General features: G+C 46.1%; 1 protein-coding gene across 2 annotated transcripts in view; it reads right to left on the bottom strand.

Annotated features, from left to right (window-relative positions):
* Positions 1-1,554: 1,554 nt before the first annotated feature.
* WFDC1 (WAP four-disulfide core domain 1) overlaps positions 1,555-20,104 on the bottom strand; it is a 38,239-nt gene continuing 19,689 nt past the window's right edge. Inside the window, exons 2-7 of one of the 2 annotated variants that reach the window (XM_006134873.5) lie at positions 18,429-18,624; positions 15,936-16,019; positions 10,668-10,808; positions 8,147-8,188; positions 7,132-7,195; positions 1,555-4,522 (exon numbers count right to left, since the gene is read on the bottom strand). In XM_006134873.5, the coding sequence (XP_006134935.1) occupies positions 7,137-7,195; positions 8,147-8,188; positions 10,668-10,808; positions 15,936-16,019; positions 18,429-18,624 (522 nt within the window). In that variant the 3' untranslated portion in view covers positions 1,555-4,522; positions 7,132-7,136. The remainder of the gene's footprint in view (positions 4,523-7,131; positions 7,196-8,146; positions 8,189-10,667; positions 10,809-15,935; positions 16,020-18,428; positions 18,625-20,104) is intronic. The other variant, XM_075939984.2, reaches the window with a different exon arrangement.

Here is a 20,104-nt window from a genome sequence, read left to right as displayed (position 1 = left end):
GGAGGGAGAGGAACTTGTTGTTATGCAAGTGGAGGGGAGTGACGCACAGCCTAACTGGACTGCGGGGAGGGGAAGGGCGGGACAGAACAGGGGGAGCCAGAAGCAGGGAAACCAGAAATGATCTCCCCTGGTCCAGACAAATCCTTTATCCGGGATCAATTAGGGCGCAGGGCCAGGGAGGTCCAACCTGTATTAAAACTTCACCCACGCTAGAAATGACATATTATCTTGAAGTTTGTCAGGGTGGTTACGCAATGGCACAAAGTGCTTGGGGAGGTGGTGGACTCCCTGTCACGGGAGGCTTTCCTGAAGCGGTTAGACAGTCACCTTCCAGGCCTAGACAATCCCCCGTCAGGCATGGGCTAGTTATTACGTAGTCCTGCCTTGAGTGCAGGGGGACTGGACTAGGTGACCTGTTGAGGTCCCTTCCAGTCCTACCCGTCTGTGCTGTGAGCGTCCCAGTGAGATCTGTTCTGCCATAAGAGAAGCGGGAGCCATTAAAATGCAAATTGCTCAGCCGACGAGCTTTGGGAAACCAAGCCTGCTACACAAGCCCCTCTCTCCGAGGACAGGGAACTGCGTGAGAGGAAACTTTGGACGGCAGCGTGCCTCTCACGAGCGGGAAAAGTCATAGAAGAAACAGGCCCGCTCCCGAGCATGTAACCTGAGTGCTCCGTGTGAGTGAGAGACGGGTGTACACGAGTTATGTACCCAAAGGAGCTCAATACAAGCAGTTGGATTGACACAGGCTCCCCAGCTAAACCAGTCTTTCTTGCTCTGCTGGGCCACGCTAAAAGCAGAATATTTCAGGTCTAGCACAAACGTCTGCCCTGATCCTATTTCCACTTGATCAGATCTGCCCCTGAGCTCCCTCCCCAAACAAAATTAAAAAGAGTTTTCTCTCCCTGTTGGGTAAACAGCCGGTTCGCTGCTCTGGCTACATTTATCATTACAGACAGGAGGGTGGAGTAGGGGAAGACAGGTCATGGCTCTGGCAGCATCTGAGACTCCTTGTTAGCAGCATCCAGGCCTGCACTCCACACTGGCTGGGCTGGGGGTGGGTTCACAGGGCTGGAGACTCCATGTGGCCCTTCTCCCTTCTTTAGCTCACTCACCTTAGGGGGTGGGGTCATTCAACCCTTACTCATCTGTGTTCTTGTTGACTCGGATGCAGAGCTGGGCCTCTCTCCTGGAAGGCGAAGCCTCTTCTAGTTCAAGCCTACTCTGCGGTGACCAAACATTTCCAGAGCGGAGTGCGGGTAGAGTCAGTTCCCAGCAGGCAACTGGCAATATTGTAATAATCCACCCTGATAACCTTATGGGGTCCCCAATGACCGAATGGGTTTTGGCAACTCAGTTTCCTGTGTCCTCTCCACATGGGCAAGGTACATCGGTGAGGACGGAAAAGGTTATCTCTACCATCATATGGATAAATGCAGGACTTCTGCTCTGGAAACTTTCACCAGGAAGGAAATTCACTGTGAAATGTACTTTCTTTTAAGGTAAAGAAGAGCAGAGTCCATATTAAAAACACCCAACTGAAACCAAACAGAGTTGAAAAATAGACTGGATTTGTTTTTATTGAGCACCGAAGTAGGAGACCCTACATTTCTAAGCACAAAAACATGAGTGAATCATTGGGCCTGATTCTCAGGTTAGGGGAGATCAGAGCAGCTCCTTTGATGGCGTTGCCTGACACCAGCTGAGAACTGAGCAGCATAATGAGCATATAATGTTACATGAAAAGTTCACTGTAGCACCAGCCAGGCTTGGAAATGACACTATGCACACATCAGAGGTGTTATTTAAAAGCTAACATTACCACTTTCCTGTTGAGCTTTGATGATGCGGCTGTAAAACTTTGGCAGCAGTAAAAACTCAGGAAAATTCGTCTTACAATAGATGGTGTCTTCAAAAGCAGCATAGGTTTTAATGTTAGAAATGCAACATGCAGACTTTTCTCGTGTCTAACAATTTAAAGAACTTTAAAAGAAAAAATTAACACCCTAGCACCAGGAGGAAGGCTGCATTTAATCTACAGCCTGTAATAAACAGCAGCCATTTGACAGTATGTTATTTTATCAGTCTTCCTTTTTTTTTTAAATAAAGATTCAATTTGCAATGAGCACATGCCTGTTCCAGAGCTCCAATCCAGCAAAGCCCTCAGCCATGAGTTTAACTAGCATTGCAAAGCAAAATGCCCACCTCATGTTAAACACGTGCTTGAGTGTTTTGCTCAATGAGGCCGGAGCATAGGGGTTTGAGCCTTTGAGGGCCTCCTAATGCATAATTTTGTCTGAAACCAATGGGAGCTATGGGCTCTGAGCTCTAGAGCTGACTCAAAAATAGTAAAATGTTTGCACATTTTTTCCCCACTTTAATGGAGCGGGAGGAGAGGGTGGTTCAGGAAGGAATTTCCCTCAGGTCATGTTGTCAGGGACCTTGTTTTTCCCCCCCTCCTTCCGTCGCAGTGTGGGGCGAGGAGTCACTGCTGGCTTAAACTAGCGCAGAGGTGGGGGGATCTTTTTCGGGTTGAGGGCCATTGACCCACAGAAAAATCAGTTGGGGTCCACCCAAGTAAGGAAAAAACCCTCCCTGACATGGCCCCCAACTCAGAAGCAGAAAACTCACCTCCACTCACAACTTGCGGTGCCAATGTTCTCCTCATGCTCCAGCCCTGCAGGGGGGCACCAAGGCTCATGGTTCCCACCCCAGCCTGGATTAATTTTTCTGGGGGCCTGGGCTAGTAGATTTTTGGGGGGAGACTAGGCTCTGGGGCGGTGCCAAAAATGAGGGGTTCAGTGTGTGGGAGGGGCTGCTGGAGAGTAATTTAGGGAGTGGGATCTGGGTGGGAGATGGGTGCAGGGTCTTGGCCAGAAGGTAGGGGGCAGGAGCAGCGGGTGTGGGGATGTAGGGTCCGGGTAGGAGGCTGGGTGCGGGAGGGAGCAGGGGATTGTGGTGTTTACTTGGGGCAGCTCCCACTGGCAGGTACCACCCTTCACCCTCCCATTAGCTGCAATTCTCAGCCAATGGGAGCAGCACCTGTAGGCAAGCGGTAGCTTCCCTGCACTGCTGTTTCCACTTAGGGTTAGGTTTAGAAGCAACGCAAGCCAGGGGGCTGGATCTGGCCTGCAGAGTGGATGCTCCCCATCCCTTAACTAGAGTAAAGGGTAGATTTGTTGTAACTTGAAGTCTTTAAATCATGATGTGAGGATGTCAGTAACTCAGCCAGAGGCTGCGGGTTGGGGGGGGGGGATGGGAGAGATTTCAGAGATGAGGCTCTGTGGCCTGCAATGTGCAGATCAGACTAGATGACCACAGTGGTCCCTTCTGGCCTTAAAGTCTATAAGTTTAACACTGGAATGAAATTTTACAAAACCTGGACATTTTAGTTGGTCAAAAAATAAACAAAAAGAAACTATATAGAATGCAGAGCATTTTTATCTTCCCCTTTACCATATAGGGATTCCAAACTCTAGAGGAAGAATTTGCACAAACGTTAGTCTTTAAGGCCTTGTCTACGCTATGGAGAAGATCAGTGCTGCCGCAGTCGATCTTCTGAGGTTCGAATTAGTAGGTCTAGTGAAGACCCACTAATTCGAACGGAGAGGGCTCTCCTGTTGGCGCCGGTAGTCCTGCTCCTCACAAAGAATAAGGGAAGTTGACAGGAGCATGTGCTCCCGTCAACCTCCTGTTGTGTGGACAACAACAAAACATGATTTAAGATACTTTGACTCCAGCTATGTAATTAACATAGCTGGAGTCAAAATATCTTGAGTCGACTTTCCCCTTTAGTGTAGACCGGGCCTAAGGGAATATCAGACGAGCACCATGGTAGACCATTTTCAAACACATGTTGTTAATTACATAGATCACCTTGCAGACTAAATAAAAAATAGTTGTTCCTTGGGGTAAATTCATCCCTGGTGGAGCTTTCACTGATTTCAATGGTGATGCAACCGAGACAAATTTGGCCCATTTTCATTAGTGAACATATTAAAGTCATGCTATGCATAAACTACCAATCAATTCATTTCCTTATGGGACCCCTGAGTGCTCTTAATATGATGTACATACAATATGAAGGTCACTGAATGTTCACCACACATATATTTGAAAAACCAAGGGTCTAATGCTAAATGCCCAGGTACCATTTTTAGACCAATGTCACTCCTGAGTTACACCTTTGTAAGCGAATTCAGAATCAGTCTGCTAACGTGTGTGCTATGCTGATACAGCTCTGAAATGAAATTGTGGATCAGGCTGGTTTTCTGTTCCAGTTGTAACGGTGCCACTCATAAACTCTCCAGCTGCTTGCAAAGGAATGGATTTCTCCCACTGGTCACAGCTCTGAGGTCTAGAATGGCTGTTCTTGCACCAGGCAGTTCTTTTATCCACAATGTGGTGATATCAGGAAGATGCTGAAGGGTTGAATCTGAAGATTTGGGGCTGCAGTTCATCTGAACCAGACAACTCTTGGGTGGCATCTTTTTTTCAAAGAGCTCCTTAATAGCTAGATCCACTGAGGGGAAATAGAATAAAACAAAATGCACCGTTTATCATTGCTGTGGTGTTTTCATAACACATTCTAGCCCAGCGTGTAACCTCAACAATTGGCCTCAGGTCTAATGAAAAATTAAAGGATTCATGTTTTCTCTGTTTGGATGCATGTGATTCTGAAAGTTAAGAGACCACCAGTTTGGGACAGGTTGTCTGATGCTGCAAATTCTTACATATAAGTCTGATCCAAAAACCTACTGAAGTCACAAAAGGTCTTTTACATTGATTTCAATGGGCTTTGGATCAGGCCCTGTGTGAGTAAGGGCTTGTCTACCCTACAGAGAAAATCGAAGCTGCCACAGTTGATCTTCTGGAGTTCGAATGAGCGAGTCTCGTGAAGACTCGCTAGTTCAAACTCAGAGGGTGCTCCCATCGGTGCTAGTAACCCTACTCCTGAGAGAAATAAAGGAAATCGATGAGAACGTGTGCTCCTATCGACCTTGCGCCATGTAGATGGCACCAAAATGCGATTTAAGATACGTTGATTCCAGCGACGTAATTAATGTAGCTGGAGTTGCATATCCTAAGTCGACTTTCCTGTTCGTGTAGACCAGGCCTAAGAGTTCACTGTGTGCAAGGCCACTATTGCTTACATTCATCGCTTACATTCCCATGCCTACGTGTTTGCCAGATTGGGTTCCATTGGGGTCTGTTCTAATTAAGCAGTCTCTGTGTTTTCTCCCTCAGGATCAGCCGTGGCTGCCTTAGGGCTGGGTCCCAGATGTACCGTATAAAACATTTGGGCATCTCCTATCCAAAGGCTGGGATCCAATGTATGGACAGGAATGCTAAGATTTGCCTAAATGCTGTTATGAAATGTGTGGGAATCCCAATGTTTTGCTGCCTGGGCCTATTCTTAATGCGCGGGGCAGGGGGAACCCATCAAATGTCAGAGGTTTCTCAGGAAACTGGGCAACATTGACAAATTGAAACAAAATGGAAAGAGCCTGACGAGATGAATTTCTCCTTGAATATTTAGCAGCGATCCCCCTGCAGCACACGCCTGTCGTGGAATGGTAAATATCACTTCCTGGTTTTCAGTGTATGGCCTTCCAATTAAATTCACTTATGTGGATTTGGCATTGTGAGTCTGGGACGCTGGGACCTACATTCGTGGGTTGGAAGTTTCTAAGCTGGTGCTTGACCGTTCACACTGCATCATAAACCTGGCTTCACAATTGCTGGATCCAGGTCTCAGTCACACTAACGTATGCTGCTCTTCTGACTCGAGTCTATGGCTAGAGCTGCATCCACAGAGGCCACAGTCTCTGAACCACCTCTCCAGCAGGGTCCATAGGTCTGAGTCGTGCTGACTTGTGTGTGGATGGAAGGGGGAAGGAGTTCAAAGCAGAGTCTGCTATAGTGCAGCATAGACATACCATAGCATGAATGTCCTTGTATTATCTGGGCCGGTATTATCTGTTCATTCCCTCTGAAGCATTTGGCGTTGGCCACTGTTGGAAGACAGGATACTGGGCTAGATGGACTGTTGGTCTGACCCAGTATGACTGTTCTTGTGGTCTCAGCTCCACAAGGACACCTAAGTGGCACTTATGCCTGATGCTAGGGAGGGGTAATTTCACCTGTAAAGGGCTGTTTCTTTAAATCTCTGTAGATTGGGCATCCATCAGGCATTTTCACCAAATGAAATTGTAACCACCACCAGGCAAATTTGAACCTGGGACCTCGGGAGCTGGATATAGGAGCTTCTACCCGCCGAGCTAAAAGCCAGCTGGCTCCCAGCTTATGCTGTAGAGATCTCTTGTTCTTAACTGTTGCTGTGGTCTAGGTACCACTTGCATTACTCAGTAACCACACTAGAGCTATGTTTACACTCGCGGCTTCTTGCGCAAGTATTATGCAAATGAGGCTAAGTGTGGAATATCGCCGAGCCTCATTTGCATACCTAATGAGCCACCATTTTTTTCAGAAGAGGCTCTTGTGCCGTTCTTCCTGAAAAGTAATAGGTGTAACGGCATTGCGCAAGAGGGTTTTTCTTGCACAAGAAGAGGCAGTATAGACACTTCTTCTTGCGCAAGAGCCTCTTCTGAAAAAAATGGTGGCTCAATAGGTATGCAAATGAGGCTCAGGGATATTCCACACTTAGCCTCATTTGCATATTACTTACGCAAGAAGCTGCGAGTGTAGACATAGCCTACATGTGTGGGTTACAAAATGAATGGGCAGCAGTTTTAAAACAAACCAAAAGAACGGTGTTTCTTCATACAATGCACGGTCAGCCTATGGAACTCCTTGCCTAAGGATGTTGTGAAGGCCAGGGCTTTAGCAGGGTTCAAAAAAGAGCTAGATAAATTCACGGAGTATAAGTCCATCAATGGCTATTAGCCAGGATGGATAGGAATGGTACCCCAGCCTTTGTTTGTCAGAAGCTGAAAATGGGCGACAGGGGATGGATCAATTGATGGCTACCTGTTCTGTTTATTCCTTCTGGGGCAGCTGGCATTGGCTACTGTTAGAAGACAGGACTCTGGGCTAAATAGACCATTGGTCTGACCCAGTGTGGCCGTCCTTATGTTCAAACTCCCATCCTTTTATTCAGAAGGTACTTACCCGGCTTAACCTAAGTGCTTCTGCTGCTGTTTCACATATCCAACTACATTATTGGAATTACTCCCTGTAAAACAAAATTCTGCAAAATTAGGGTTTGCTGTGTGTCCTTTCAGTAATGAATGCTTCCAAAAATATTCCTAGCTGTATATTTTAAATGGTATGTGTCGTATTTCCCAGTTCTTTAGTGAGGCTCTTGGTAGCAGTGCTAGGTTTAGAGTTGGGGACAAATGTTTCTTTAAGTTACACCACCGAAGTCCCTAAACTCTGCCTTTCATTACTCTAGCACATCCATTAGGTTACACAGGACTACATAAGGGCAGATTCTCACCTGATATGACCATTCCATGACCAAACTAAGATATGGAAAATCAACAAGAAAATAAAAGGTGCAAAAGTACAGTTAAACTTCTCAAGTCGGGCACCCTCAGGACCTGACCGGTGCTGAACCAGAGAATTTGCTGAACCATGGGATGTCAATATTGTCTAGCAGCATTTCCAACACTTCCACTGCTTACTGGGCTCTTAGGAGACATTTAGGGATGAATTAGAGCTAAATAACAGCACAGAACACTGACAGCCAGGACTGTTGGCTGTAGACAAACTCTATGGGACTGCAGGAAATTTGGCCACAACCATGATAAGTGGACATCCGGTGAACTAAAACCATGCCAGACCATGGATGTTTCTGGACCAGAGAATGCCAGGCTAGAGAGGGTCAACCTGTAATGAAGCTTTTTCTAGCTTTTCCCCTTGCAAGAACAAGATGCCTTTCCTGATTAAATCACAAGTTAAAATGAATTTGATGGGATGTTTCCCATTCCAGACGTGTCTTCCATATCATAAACCCACCACACATTGCAACACTCTTGGCAGTGTCAGAGGTATGCAGAGAAGCTGCTGAGGAATGCCTCTCCACTGTGCCGTTTCATGAGCAGCAAAGTCCTCTTAAACAATTTGACCAATGTAAAGCTTGGCAATGCCAAAGACCCCCCCCCCCCCACAAATGGCACCTTACCAAAATACTCCTTGTAATATTTATTCCTAAGGTTCCGTCCATCTGCAAAACAATAAGATACATTATGAACAGGTTTGGCAGAATTCGATTTTTTTAAAAATAATTCCAACAGATTTTTAAGCATTTTTTCTATTTGTATTGATTTTAAATTTTCATCCTCCTAAATACTCTGACCATTAAAAGGAGTCATAATGTAGGGAACCACAGTCTTTCTTAAACAGAAAGCCTTTGTTAAATAAAACATTGCTGGAATTTGAGACAATCTAACAGGCTCCATACTGTTCAAGTTCCTGCTTCATCACCTTTGTTTACCAGGGACCACATTGTCTGAAACTTTTATGGCTCAAAGAAACATCTTGTGCATGAACAATGTAAATGTGGGGATATAGCATTACATTAGTGACCAGAGGACATTAAAAACATGAAAAAAGCAAAGGAAGTTGAAAATACTGAAGTCTTTGAGTCTTTATTATAACTTCCCCTTCCAAGGGACTCTGGTTTGATACTTCTACTGGTTTTTATTGTGATTAAGTAGGAAAAGGGGCTGCTAATGGTTTTGGCCTGTGATAGGTTGCATCACAGAGTATATATTCCATAAATCTTTCACAGTAACTGCACACCATGGCAGAGGTTGAAGATTCCTCAGCATGTGTGAGCTCTTATTGGCAAATACTCCCGTGAGAAGCAAAGAATGATCTTTTTTACTCTTTTTGACTCTATTCATGATTGAATAGAAATCATGGTCAGATGACAGAAAACAATTGCAGCCTTGCTTTTCTACTGAGAACTTTGCTATTTGATATTTAAATGGAATGAGCAAAGGTTTACCATCGCCTGTTGACAGGGATCCGTGCTTTCTTGTCTCAGCCAAAAGGCAAATGCACAGACAGGGATACAATAAATTTACAAGGCCTGTTCTGCAGCTTGTAAATTGGCCTAGCTCTGTTCAATCAGGTGTTAAAGAACCCAGTGGAGTTACAATGAGGAATTGGCTTACGGATGCCATGTACTGCACACGTGAAAGCAAAAAGAGAGAGAAGTGAATTGCTGCTAGGAGTTTTTTAGGGGCTGATCCTGAGCAGTGCTGAACACTCATCTCCCTTTGGCTTCTATGGGGATGGAGGTCAGTCAGCATCTTCCTAGAAGCTCTGGAAGACCATAACACAAGCTGTTGGTATTGATCGTTCTCTTTGCATCTTTCAAAGGCAGCAGCTTAGTTTTCGCTTGTCTGTACACAGTTTTTAAGTGTTCAGTGGGTTCCCCAATTCACTGGTTTCCTATCCTGCATCTGCGAGATTCGTACTAGTGTGATCCGCAGAACACACAATAATGACTACCCACAAAAACATGCTGCAGATTCTGCCCTGCCCCCCAAGTTACATAGTGGCAGTCCACTGTTCTCTCTGGGGGAAGGGGGGACAAGTATATGACTGGGACCAGATGTTAGCCCTCCCAGCCATGTTAATACAGAGTGGTCCTTGCTCTCTCAACTCCCCGTCTCTTGCTGAACTTAGTTGGTCCCCGGGTATTTTCTTTTCAAGCCAAGCCACATGCCAGGGAAACTTTGGTTTCGAAGCCGGCACGCGCCTGAGAGAGCGGGGAATGGAGACGCTGCAGGGGCGGGGCAGGAGATGATGTGCTGCCACACGGCCGGAGCATTTCCTGTGGCATGTGGAAGCGTGAGGGAACCAGGCTGGAGAGACCGGGTGCGTTGCTGGAGGAACCCAGGATTAAAAGAGGGAGGCGGTAGGACTGCCAGCCCTACAGGATTGGCCTGGAGCAGCGGTGATGCGTGGAGGGCACAAGGGGTCACGTGTCCCATGCCATAGGCGGGAGCGGCTGGCCAGCAGCCAACGGGGGGAGGAGGGACTAGCAGGAGGAGCCTGTCACTCGCAGGAGGGGTCCAGCCCCCCTGCACTCACCAGCGGTGCCAGGTAGCCCTGCCGCTTGGCTCTCCCAGCTGTGGGGGGACGACCCCGTGCTCCCCCAGTGGGAAGTGGAGTGACGTGGCAGCTGGGGAGCAAGGCAGCTGGAGCCACCTTGCTCTGCTTCCCCTGCTGCTGCTGCTGAGTGCAGAGAGGGGGTGGACCCCTGCTGCCAGCCCTGGGCCCCTAGGCTCCCTAATTCCCCAGGCCACCTCGGTTGGGAGAAGAGGTGGGGTGGAACAAGAGCAGGGGCAGGGAGGGATGGATGGGGCCTGGTGAAAGAGGGTTATTCTGACCCTTTCTCAGGCTGGAGGGTGTCATGAGGCTGGTAGCCTCCCAGGTTCCCTGTGACCCCTGTCCTGGAGTGTCCAGGAATGAGAGATTAACCTTTAATTAAAGATCATGGCGTGGTTAAATCTCTAGGACTACGTCCGACCCAAATTGGCAACTCCAGGAGGAGGTGGAAACCACGAACGCTACTTAGCCTGGCCTGATATTCTGAGGCCTAATCTGCCGCAGGGCAGGTGAGAGGCCCCTTGGCATAGTTCCTGGGCTGGACAGAGGACGCGGGGCCGCGCGATTTCGAATGAACTGACCAGGATTTCCACGTAGCTTGATGCACTGACCCCTGTTGGGGATCCCTTCGGCCGTGTTCCCAGGGCTGATGATGTGGCATTCGTACCCCGTGGGGCAATGCAGAGGTTCGTCCCCGTCCTCAGTGGTGCTGCAGGCCTCGGCTGCAAAACACGCCTGCGGGTCACACGTCTGGGTCTTATCGCCCAGGGCTAAGCAGAGAAGGAAAACCCTGCTCTTGATAGCCCCTCCCAGGCAAAGACCTCAAAGTGCTTCCCAAACAATAACACTGAACGTTTAACACTTACAGGGAACTGGACACGGCATGTCCGCCTACTCCACTCAAAGCAGAGCTGTCCCATCCATAGACCGGTTTGGGGCGGCCGTCCCAGGCCCTGCACGCTGGCTACCCCAACTGTCCTGCGGACAAGATGGCCTCCCATTCTGAGGTTAACCTGTGAGGCCTGGGAGTTTACCTCTGGGGGCCTGGGGCTGGCGGGAGCGGCGGTGAAGTGGAGTGACTCAGAAGCCTGCTCCGCTCTGATGCCGTCTCCCAGCCAGGTGGCTCTGCTTTACCTCAGCGCCTGCTGCCCCTGTGCCAGGTTCACTGGTAATTCCCCGACTCGTGTTGCTTGGGGGAGGTGGCTTTGGGGGAGGGAGCTTTGAAGAAGGAATGCAAAGGGGGCAGGAGAGGGCAGGGCAAGGGTGGGAAGAGGCAGGGTGAGGCCTGGCACAGGGTGAAGGGTTTGCTCCAGCCCCCATACCTCACCTAGGAATGGCTCTGATTAAAAGACAGGCAATGCCCTGTTGAACCCGCCTAGCTGGCTGCCTTACCATTCTTCCTTCAGCCCATTGGACAGGGTGTGTGCTGGGGCTGGAGACTGGAGGAAAAGAAGGAGGCTGACCACACTCTGGATAGCAGGTGGCCTCTGCAGGATTGTTACCAGCTGGCACAATTTAAAGCTGCCATCAATCCAGGGTTGGGTTGAGAGACCCAGAGAAGTACAACCTGGTAGTTCCCCCTTGGGATCAAACTATTCAACATGCTCTACATCAGCTAACTAATTCATTAATGCTCACACATGACTTCTGTGAAAGTAACACAGGAAACGGAAGCATAGAGATGTTAAGTGACATTGCAAAGGCTATACAGCAAGTGAGTGTCAGAGTTGGGGACAGAAGCTGGGACTCCTACCGCCTGTTTCTGTATTTGGCTATGGATGGGAATATTTTCCTAACACTTGTACAATTGTAGTGAAGACAGTGTAAGTTTCTCAGTAGGCATTTTCAGACTGGATCAGACTCGTCATCTATATACTCTATCTCTGATAATGACCAACCCTAGGGGTGTGTCTAAACTACATGGCTCCATTGATGGAGCCATGTAGATTAGGCTGAGGGGCAGAGGGAAATGAAGCTGCAATTTAAATAATCACGGCTTCATTTAAATTTAAATGGCTGCTGCGCTCTGCCGACCAGCTGATGATCAGCTGTTTGTCGGCAGATCAGGGCAGTCTGGACGCGCCACGGTTGACAAGGAAGCCTTTGTCGACCAGCTCAGGTAAATCTGGTTTCATGAGGCATACCTGCACCAGTCAACAAAGGCTTCCTTGTCAACCGCTGCGCGTCCAGACTGCCCCGATCTGCCGACAAACAGCTGATCATCATCTGGTCGGCAGAGCGCGGCAGCTATTTAAATTTAAATGAAGCCATGATTATTTAAATAGTGACTTCATCTCCCTCTGCCCATCAGCCTAATCTACATGGCTCCATCGATGGAGCCATGTAGTTTAGACGCACCCTAGGGCTACGTCTAGACTGGCATGATTTTCCGCAAATGCTTATAATGGAAACATTTTTCCGTTAAAAGCATTTGCGGAACAGATCATCTAGATTGGCACGGACGCTTTTCCGCAAAAGCACTTTTTGTGGAAAAGCGTCCGTGTCAATCTAGACGCGGTTTTGCGCAAGAAAGCTCCAATCGCCATTTTCACCATCGGGGCTTTTTTGCGCAAAACAATACAGCATTGTCTACACTGGCCCTCTTGCGCAAAAGCATTTGTGCAAGAGGTCTTTTGCCCAAACGGGAGCAGCATAGCATTTCCGCAAGAACACTGACAATCTTACATGAGCTCATCAGTGTTCTTGCAGAAATTCAAGCGGCCAGTGTAGACAGCTGGCAAGTTTTTCCGCAAAAGCAGGTGCTTTTGCGGAAAAACTTGCCAGTCTAGACGTAGCCTAGATGTTTCAGAGCAAGGTGGAAGGATCCCTGATAGGCACATGGGGGATAATTTGCCTCTTTTCTTAGATCTCATCCTGGTCCCTAACAGTGACGGATCTAAGTCTTGAAGTAAGGCTGTTCAAGCACTTTAGAGCCAGTGAGTAAATAATTAAGCCTGCCAGGCTGATTGCTTTATGTTCACTTTATACATCTGGGAACTGAGGCAATAAGGCCTGTTTTTCAGACCGCAGGCCTGTGCTTACTTGGGAGCCTTCTTTCTGTATGCTCAGCTATGCAAGCATGGGAAACACACATGGCCCAGCATGAGCAAAATCTGCATGTCTGAAAATCAGAGCCCAAGAGGCTGGTTTACAGCCACCAAGGTCATCAGTGTCAGGGCTGGGATGCCATTTCTTGAGTGCCCACTGTCTAAGACTGCTCTGCTCACACATCTCTCTATGGAGGTGGGACTGGGTGGCTCAGAGCATTGGTAATGCGATGTGATTTCATGTTTGTTTAAGAGATGACATGACCACTGTCTACAAGCACCTATGCAGGGTGAAGATTTTTAATAAAGGGGTGTTTAAGTTAGAAGACTAAACCTAACAAAATTGAGTAGTTGGAAACTGATACTATAGAAATGCTGGCTAAAAACGAGATAAAAATAATGGCAGCTAGCTCTTACATTGAGCTTTTTATCAGTAGATCTCAAAAGCCTTTACAAAGGAAGGCCGTATTATTACCCCATTTTAGAGATGGGTAAACTGAGGGGATGTGACTTGCTCCAGGGCATGATGCAGGACTTTTCTGTGTGAAATCACCTGGCCTGGGTTATACAGGAGATGTGGCTAGATGATCACATTAATCCCTTCTGGCCTTGAAATCTATTAATCTAAAACTCATTTAAATGAAGTGCATCTCAACCATCTGTAGGAAAACAGTGCAATGAAGTGTGTCAGTCCAATATATATGTTAAACAGTGTTGGAGAAATGAATTATATAGTGCGACAGACCCAGACTAGCTGGCTGCCGCACACTGATGGAGGGGAGACACACTGGGACTTGGGTGAACCGCTTTCTTTTCTCTGAGTAAAGTGACTTCTTGAGGTCTCTTCTAGCCCTATGAGTCTATGAAAGTCCCAAATCTAACTGCAGTATAATCAGGCAAGCACCTGGGGTCTATTCCAGCTTGCTAGAAGCTACAGGCTGATTAGACACCTGCAGCCAGTTAAGGCCTGTGGTGCTGCTTTAAAAGGGCTCCCCCAGGCTACAAAGGGGGATGGAAAGGAGTGAGGGATAGGAAGTGTTGTGTGGGTGTGATGAGCAGGTACTAAAGGAAAAATGCTGGGGGGGATGATTTGGGAAAATGGCCCAGGGAAAAGCTACCAGATTGGGAGTGGTAGTAACCCTGCCTGTTGCTGGTATCTCAGGGTCCCTGGGCTGGAACCTGGTGTAGTGGGTGAGCCTGGGTTCCTGCCAAACCTCCTCATGACATCTCAACCTCTGCCTCGAGAAGGGAGATTGGGATGCCAGAGGGGGATTTTACCCCAAACTTATGAATTAGCCTGTGATGAGTATGGTTCAGCAGGCTGTGGCTGCTGGCTCTAGTAAAGAGAAAGAGACTGTGGAGGGCCTTAGTGAACCTCTGAGGCTAACAATCCGCCAGTAGCATGAGACTCACAGGGAATGGCTGGAGCTTTGCCACAATAGAGAGCAGAAAAATACAAAGGCACTTTTGCTTTTTGGCTTGTTCCGGCTGATGCAACACTTAAGAGCTTTGGGGTTGTATAAACTATGAAATCTAGTTTGTGTGTCTTGCTTTGTAAAACTTAATCTGAGTAAATATCAGGGTGAAACAGAATGCCACGAGGGAATTGTGAACTTCAGGTGCCTTGCAAGACAAGCTAACAAGCAAAAAGCCAAGGTCACAAAAAACACCAGTCAGATAAAAATCCACCCTATGGAGCCAGTAGAATTAACAGCAGAAAATACAAAGGAGGTCAGTATAGAAGCAGACCAAAGAAAAGTTTTAGCAGGATAAGCATAAATGCATCCGTTTAGGTTAATGACTTGTGCATAAAAATGTTTAGTCTGGTTTAGAATGGGAGGGTACACAGATGAGGTAACTGAGGCTGTGCAAAGTCATGGAACAGGGTACAAAAAACAGTAGAAGACACGGGAAGAATGTAGCACAGGCCAAAGATTTGGAGAAAAAAATTTCACCCTTTCCCTTCTCGTTCATAGCATATTTGATCTTTTTGCATGTGTATGTCAGTGATAGGTAGTAATAACACTGTCTTAAAATGTACAAAATAAAGATTGCACAAAATGATTTAAGCCCAAATTGGAATGGCTCTCGTCTGTCACTGAATACTTCACATAAACTAATCTTGCCATGGACTCTTGTAAGTCAGATATATGTAGTTGGGGTTATGTATTGGGAAGAAAATTGCTTTTACCTATTCATCTATGGAAACAACCACTCATGTAGAAAGATATGCACTATTGAACTGTCAGGGTATACTATCACGTCATGCCCATCCCTGAGGGCAAAACCTTCTGCAAGTTGCATTGCTCATCCTCTTAACATCACTTCCCCTGACTAATCAAATTTACATATGCTAATGAGGACTGGTTATGCATCTGCATGGCAGATGGAAGAGATTTTTTGCCTCTACTAAGCAGGTTTTCAGCAGAGCTGTATTTAAAACAAACCTTTTGCTTTAGATTTGAAATACTGTTCACAAGCCATGGAGTCACCTTTCCACATAGGTGCAGCCACAAATCTGTTAATATGTGACCTTTTGCACTTTACATTGGCATCTCATTTAATGGATGATTTGTTTGCCGGAAGTGTTCTTTCCTGGCTAATGCTGATTCTGCAAGGAGCTGGAGGCTCTGAACTGAAACCACAAGACTCACTACTCTCCCTTGAATAAGGGCTGATGTACTGGCACCGAACTGCATCTGACTTGCATCTTATTTTCCCAATCAGTGTCCTTCATCTAGGAGAATTCAACAACCCACGCAATACCCAGGTGATTAACATGCCGAGTCACGTTCACAGTACCTTGTAAAACTTCCTCTGGTCCATCTAACAACCATCCGTTTCCTCCAAGCCAGCGAGGTTTCGGCTGCACCAACCAGTCCAAAACTATTAAGAAACCCACATTGTTAAGGAAGAGTGGTCACAGGGCGCAGAGTTATTTTCATGCCACTGATTTTCTCCAGTCCTTGATAAAGCGCGGGGTGGGGGAGATGTTCTCGAAGGATGGTTCTGCTGGGTGTGGTTCCGTGATGTATTTACATTCACAGTCATTCAGAATGTCCCAGACACAACCTGATCACAGCAAGGACCCCAGCAACGTGGGGACACAAAGGGCCTAAGCCTGCAAAATGCTGAGAAACCTTTGAGACTCATCCTAAATCCACTGGAGTTAACAGAAGGGCTCTCATTAACTTCCATTGGCTTGGGATTGAGACATCTTTGCACCTTGTAAACTCAGGTCCAGGCTGGACAGAGCTTCACTGAGTGCTGCTAAATGTTACGGTAAATGCCCGCTGCAGCATGCTCAGAAGCTTTCTCCTTGCTCCTTAGACAACCCAAGAGAAGCCATAGCTCAATGAGAAAAGTGTCCGCGATAAGTTTCAAGCTATTTTTACTGTATCTTGTACAAGCTGCATGGCAGACAGGCTGGGTCCACACCTGACACTGCAGCGTGTAGCTAACCGTGGCTGTGAATGTCTCTGGCAGCTGGGATAAAACTTGGGAGAAAACTTGTTCATCTTGGCCTCTGGGGATAGAACAAGAAGCAATGGGCTTAAACTGCAGCAAGGGTGGTTTAGGTTGGACATTAGGAAAAAGTTCCTAACTGTCAGGGTAGTCAAACACTGGAATAAATTGTCCAGGGAGGTTGTGGAATCCCCATCTCTGGAGATATTTAAGAGTAGTTAGATGAATGTTTATCAGGGATGGTCTAGAGTGGACAGTATTTGATCCTGCCATGAGGGCAGGGGACTGGACTTGATGGCCCCTTCCAGTCCTAGTATTCAATGATTCTATGCAGTGGGGAAAGGTTCTGTCAGCAAAGAGGAGACTTTCCCCACTGCCATGACCTTTCCCCTCTTCCTCCCCTTTCCAGAGCCTTTCACTGAGGTGGGGAAAGGCTCCAGCAGTGAGACACTACAGTGCTAAAAATAGCAAAGTAGAGTACATATCCTTGGGGTTCAGGCATGTAGGACACTTGCTCCTCTCTACCTGCCTAAACAGTGCCTCACTTTCTACACTACTATTTACACCTGTCTTAGCTGGGCATGCAACATCTGTACTCTCTACACTACCGCAAGTGTAGACCTACTTAAAAATATGGTGTTAGAATTATTGCACAGTTGGAAGAGAATTTTTTTGGAATTCCTCCTGAACTTGGGAACAGAAGAAAGGCTTTTGCTCAAACATTTCAGATAAATTCATCTATAGGCAGAGATTCAATCCATTGCATGATGAAAAGTATCCCCTCTAAGCCCTGGTCTACATTAGGGCTTTATTCCGAAATAACCCCCTTTAGGTTGAATTAATAAACAGATCATCCACATTACCAAGTTTGTTATTTTGAAATAATGGTCTGCTTATTTTAAAATCTGTATTTTTGCTTTCCTCAGGGAATAACACTAATTTCAAAATAATTATTTCTAAATAGCGGTAGTGTGGATGGTCTGGTGGCGGTATTTCAAAATAACTACTCCTCAGAGTAATTCAGACTAATTACTCCCCAGTGCTTCCTGGGGTTCTAAGGTAATGTAGGACATCCTCATTAATGGAGCCTGCCTCATAAATTTTGAGACTTTCCCGTAGTGAGGACACACTATTTCGATTTTATTATTTCAGGAGTTATTACATCGATTTTTAGTTATTTTGAAAGTTTCCTAGTGTAGACAATCCCTAAGAAAAATAACTGTCCAGAAGCAAGTTTTTAACAGTCATCAAAATCTATGACTTGGGGAAATAGCGAGTTAAAGCATCTTGGGCTTTCCTATAAAAAGGTTATCTGCAGAAGTGGTCCAAAATGCAGACACCATTTTTGTCATAATTTTGAGTTTTTGAAAAAGTTCAAAACCAATTTAAAACCATCAAAAATGTTCTCAGATGTTTTTAAAGCTTTCCAAAAGTTTTCACTGCAATTTGGAACATTTGAGATTTGTCCATTTTCTCTAGTTACCAGCCAGGTGGCCATGAACTGGGCTAATGTAAAATACAGTGAAAATAACTGTTTTCCAGGGATTTATGCCATTCAAGTTGGTGGAAATCTTGCCAGACCAACTAATCATGTGCAATTTTCTCTCTCTTGAGCCAAAAATCACCCTGGAGAAGCTTTCAACTATTCACTGCCATGAAACCAAAGCTCAATTCTCAATTCACACTAAATCCCCAAGTCCTAATTTAGACCAAATAAGAAGAGGCTCTACCACAATTGTACAGCCTACCATTGAAGCTGTTTCTATTTGTATTTGGGCAACATCTTGGAAATTTTGTTCTGAGGCAGTTTGATCTCACCACCCACCATACCTGGAGGTGGCTGTACTGACTCCAAGCAGGCATAGATACACCCATTGTAACAACAACGCTTGTGTCTTTCACATTCGGAATCTGAGCGGCAGCTGGACACCTCACATGCTCGTTCTGGTAAAGTCTGCGGGGGCGGAGGGCAGCGGTCATTCTTCTGGTAGTGGGCACTGTGAGAATGAAGAGGGTACTCATAATCCTTGCAAAACAAAAGAAAAAAACACAGGGATTTGTCATAAGGGAGAACATGTAGCCAAAACCAACCTACTGCCAGCTGACATAACTGGAGTGAGCATTAAGAAGTGATCGACTTCACGTATGCATCAAAGAAGTGACCCCCACCATACAGTGCCTCAGTTTCCCCACCTGCAAAATTAAGACACTACTCTATCGCTACCTAAGCAACGTGTTTGGAGATCACCTGATGAAATGCGCTAAGGACCAAGTATTACTGTTTATTACATTTGTTTCAGGATGTGGAAGTGTTTGAGAGCCTAAATTCTAAATCCCATCCACTACGCCATGGCTACTCAATGATACTCTCAGCACATGCCGAGAGCCACAACTTAAGTGTGGTTGCATATGCATGCAAATAAATATGCAAATAAATAGCTTCTTTCACACTGATGGGTATGAATACAAACATTAAGGCAAGACTACACAACACACAGGCCCCATTTAAGTTAGTTCTGCCGGTATTAATAAAATACAATATTTACCCAATTTCCACCCATATGACAGCACTTTAAGTCAGCAATGACCGTCCAGGAATTTAACTACTAAAATACATATCAACAGAAGACCATTATATTGACTACTTTTTTGTTTTGGCTTCAGTAACAGATGCCTTAAAAATACCCTAGCGAGAAAGAGAGAGAAGTTGTGAAATGAAGATGATGAAACATAGGCTTTATTGTTCCTGTGTTTGATAAGCGTTTTGTATTGCAGATGATTCACTACATCAGCCTCTTACTAATTTAAGACCTTCCAGTGAAGTGAGGTTAGCAATTGAATGTCTTGAAACGATGATCTTTCTCTCATGCATTTGCTGCCTAATCCATTTGTTCCCTTTCTGACCAATATTTTGTGTCTCTCCTTAGGCATGTAATAGTGTAGTCCAGAGTTTCCCAGACGGTGTTCTGCAGAACCCTGTGGTTCCGCAAAGTGAAAATAAGGGTTCCACAAGAAAATTCCATTACAATAACATTTTATGATTAAAAATAATGAATATTTAAGCATTTATTAATTTTATGGAAAACAATTTCCACGATAAGTGCCCCTGTGTAAAGCCAGCTTAGTCAGAGAGTTGGGATGATGATGTCACTACTCAGCGCTGTTGTCCATACATTAGATAGTTGTTAGGGGTTCTGCAAAATTATTTTGAGTTTAAAAGGGTTCCGTGGCCACATAAAATTGGGAAACACTGGTATAGTTGATTAACTGATCTGCAAAAGCTTATCACTTAATGCTATTGACTACATGCATTTCTCACCCTTCCTTGCCAGTACATTTTTTAGCAGGCTGCCAGCTGCCTGGCTCAGTCCCAGCTTGCTCTGGGTCCGGGACCTACCCCTGCTGCAGTTCTGCATTTAAAGTGTATTAGGAGCCAGGCGGGCAGGCAGCCCGGCTCAGTTCTGGCTCGTGCCAGGTCCACACGCTCAGAGACCCCCTGGACAGGG

The sequence above is a fragment of the Pelodiscus sinensis genome, chromosome 12, assembly GCF_052426305.1.
Source record: "Pelodiscus sinensis isolate ZL-2025 chromosome 12, ASM5242630v1, whole genome shotgun sequence".
NCBI lineage: Eukaryota > Metazoa > Chordata > Testudines > Trionychidae > Pelodiscus > Pelodiscus sinensis.
The sequence above is the reverse complement of the archived record's forward strand: the minus strand, read 5'-3'. Positions and strand labels throughout refer to the sequence as shown.